The 3,794-nt window shown below is 41.0% G+C and overlaps 1 protein-coding gene across 1 annotated transcript; it reads right to left on the bottom strand.

Moving 5' to 3' along the window:
- Positions 1–719: 719 nt before the first annotated feature.
- On the bottom strand, positions 720–1,677 carry LOC120043021 (zinc finger protein 2 homolog; the record flags this gene model as incomplete). The annotated part of the gene is made up of 1 exon (XM_038987754.1): positions 720–1,677. A coding segment is annotated over one exon (918 nt), but the record flags the coding sequence as incomplete, so codon positions are not given.
- Between the last annotated feature and the right edge of the window lie 2,117 nt (positions 1,678–3,794).

The raw sequence follows: 3,794 nt of genomic DNA, 5'->3' as shown, positions 1-3,794 counted from the left end.
ACTAAAAACACATGGAAATGGGAGATATCTTTTACCTCACTGGTTAGAGGACAACCTGCAGAAGACAGTCAGCTACATTTTGGAGTGACGCATTTAAATTTTGCGGTCCCCAAATCGAAGAGAAACACAACACATATTTAGCATCACTCACATCAACATCACGTTGAAATCAATTGCACAAGAGGGGGAGATGACGTTGCACAGCCTGATAAAACTAACAGCTCAAAAAACACACGGAATCTGGGAATAATGTGTACATCACCGGTTAGAGGTCAATTTGTAGAAAACAGCTACATTTTGAAGTGTTGCATTTTGATTCAAGTGGGTCGCCAATGCAGTAAGTGTAAAGCAACACTTTTTCTTGTTAATCACAAATAGTACTTTCATTTCAGAGCCTGGATTTTTCCCCTGATGAGGCTAATATCCATATCATACTGAAATCAATAGAACAGGGGGCAAAATTTGTTTAGGGTTCTACATTGTGACATCATTAAAATACGCCTTCTACAATGTTAAAAACATTCTACATTGTGACATCATTAAAATACGCCTTCTACAATGTTAAAAACATTCTACATTGTGACATTATTTAATTGAAATCATGAAACAACTCCTTCAAGCATGTATTTTCTGATGTTTGATCAGAGATCTTTTACCGGAGTATTTCTTCCCACATTGATCACAAATATGAGGTTTCTCTCTTGTGTGTATTCTCTGGTGTATAGTTAGATAGCTAGATGTTGTAAAACTCTTCCCACATTAATCACAGCTAAAGGATTTTTCTCCTGTGTGTTTTCTCAGATGTACCATCAGGCAGCTTGAGCGAATAAAACTCTTCCCACATTGCTTACAGCGATGAGGCCTCTCTCCTGTGTGTGTTCTCTGGTGTGATAGTAATGTATATAATTTTGAAAAGATCTTTCCACAGTCAGAGCAGCTATAAGGTTTCTCTCCAGTGTGAATTCTCTGGTGTGATTGTAATGTATATAATTTTGAGAAGGTCTTCCCACACTCAGAGCAGCAGTGAGGTTTCTCTCCAGTGTGTATTCTCAGGTGTGCTATCAGGTTGCTTGATTGAGCAAAACTCTTCTCACATTGATTACAGCTATAAGGTTTCTCTCCTGTGTGTGTTCTCTGGTGTGATTTAAAATTTCCTGAGATAGAAAAACTCTTTCCACAGTCAGAGCAGTGGTAAGCTTTCTCTCCTGTGTGTATTCTCTGGTGTATAGTCAGATGGCTAGATGAAACAAAACGCTTCCCACATTGATCACAGCTGTAAGATTTCTCTCCTGTGTGTGTTCTCTGGTGTATTGTCAGACGGCTAGATGAAACAAAACTTTTCCCACATTGATTACAGCTATAAGGTTTCTCTCCTGTGTGTGTTCTCTGGTGTATCGTCAGACAGCTAGAAGTAACAAAACTCTTTTTACATTGACCACAGCTATAAGGTTTCTCTCCTGTGTGTGTTCTCTGGTGTATAGTCAGACAGCCAGATGTAACAAAACTTTTCCCACATTGATCGCAGCTGAAAGGTTTCTCTCCAGTGTGAATTCTCTGGTGTGATTGTAATGTATATAATCTTGAAAAGGTCTTCCCACAGTCAGAGCAGTGGTGAGATTTCTTCCCTGTGGGTTTCCGCTGGTGTTTCTTGAGGTGTTCTGATCTTGGGGGACTCTTCTCTGCCTCCTCAGCTTCATGATGTTGTTGAGGCTCCCCAGAGGATCCACGATAATCACGTCTCTCTCCTGTGTGAACGACAAAGTCAGACAGATGGTTAAAGGCCCACAACAGCAGAAATCGACTGTTTATTTTAGCAGAAAGGTGATGCACATGATGTTGTGCAACAATTTACTGTCTGTAATGAATGTTTAAATGCTTTTATGAACTTATTTGACAATTGTCTAAAGACAAATCTTCCCGATTCCAGCCTTGCTGAAGCACCCCCAGATCATCACTGATCCTCCACCAACTTTCAGTGTGTACGAGACACTGTGGCTTGTAGGCCTCTCCAGGTCTCGCAGCCACTGTGAAATTTGGTGGAGAATCGGTGATGATCTGGGGGTGGAATCGGGCAGATTTGTCTTTGTGAAGGACACACGAATCAAGCCACGTACGAGGAAAACTTGCTTCCTTCTGCTCTGACAATGTTCCCCAACTCTGAGGATTGGATAATTCCAGCAGGACAATGTTCCCCAACTCTGAGGATTGGTTATTCCAGCAGGACAATGCTCCATGCCACACAGCCAGGTCAATCAATGTGTGGATAGAGGACCACCAGATCAAGACCCTGTCATGACCAGCCCAATCTCCTGACCTGAACCCCATTGAAACCTCTAATATGATCCATCTCACCAACACGTACAGTACCACTTGTCAGTTTATTATGGACTAACAGTCTAACAGTTTAAAGGACACAACTCATGTTATTCTGGTTAAACAGTGGGAGACTAGTTGATTATGGACTAACAGTCTAACAGTTTAAAGGACACAACTCATGTTATTCTGGTTAAACAGTGAGAGACTAGTTGAGTTTCATATTGGGGCTAAATGGCTAATGTAATGATGCATTAAGCCATGTATATAATAATATATATACAGTACCAGTAAAACGTTTGGACACACCTACTCATTTAAGGGCTTTTCTTTATTTTTACTATTCTCTACATTGTAGAATAGTTATAATATCAAAACTATGAAACAACACATATGGAATCATGTAGTAACCAAAAAGAGTGTTAAACAAATCAAAATATATTTTAGATTCTTCAAAGTAGCCACCCTTTGCCTTCATGACATTCTTGGCATTCTCTCAACCAGCTTCACCTGGAATGCTCTTCCAACAGTTTTGAAAGAGTTCCCACATATGCTGAGCACTTGTTGGCTGCTTTTCTCTTCACTCTGCAGTCACTCTGCAGTCCAGGTCATCCCAAACCATCTCAATTGGGTTGAGGTTGGTTGATTGTGGAGGTCAGGTCATCTGATGCAGCACTCCATCACTCTCCTTCTTGGTCAAATAGCCCTTACACAGCCAATAGGTGTGTTGGGTCATTGTTCTGTTGAAAAACAAATGATAGTCCCACTAAGCGCAAACCAGATGGGATGGCGTATCACTTCAGAATGATGTGGTAGCCATGCTGGTTAAGTGTGCCTTGAATTCTAAATAAATCAGACAGTGTCACCAGCAAAGCACCCCCACACCATCACACCTCCTCAATGCTTCACGGTGGGAACCCAACATACGGTGGTAACTACACATGAGGAGATCATCCATTCACCTACTCTGTGTCTCACAAAGACACAGCGGTTGGAACCAAAAATCTCAAATTTGGACTCATCAGACCAAAAGATAGATTTCCACCAGTATAATTTAAATTGCTCGTGTCTCTTAGACCAAGAAAGTCTCTTCTTCTTATTGGTGTCCATTAGTAGTGGTTTCTTTCATAAATTCATCCATGAAGGCGTGATTCACGTAGTCTCCTCTGAACAGTTGATGTTGAGATGTGTCTGTTATTTGAACTCCGAAGCATTAATTTGTGCTGCAATTTCTGAGGCTGGTAACTCTAATGAACTTATCCTCTGCAGCAGAGGTAACTCTGGTCTTCCTTTCCTGTGGCAATCCTCATGAGAGCCAGTTTCATCATAGCGCATGATGGAATGTCGTTTCTAGTTGCTTATTTGAGCTGTTCTTGCCATATTGACTTGGTCCTTCACCAAATAGGGTTATCTTCTGTATACCACCCCTACCTTGTCACAACACAACTGATTGGCTCAAACACATTAAGAAGGAAATAAAT

This window comes from Salvelinus namaycush, unplaced genomic scaffold (genome assembly GCF_016432855.1).
Source record: "Salvelinus namaycush isolate Seneca unplaced genomic scaffold, SaNama_1.0 Scaffold84, whole genome shotgun sequence".
Taxonomy (NCBI): Eukaryota; Metazoa; Chordata; class Actinopteri; order Salmoniformes; family Salmonidae; genus Salvelinus; species Salvelinus namaycush.
Note: the sequence above shows the minus strand (reverse complement) of the source record. Positions and strands in the feature narration are given on the sequence as shown.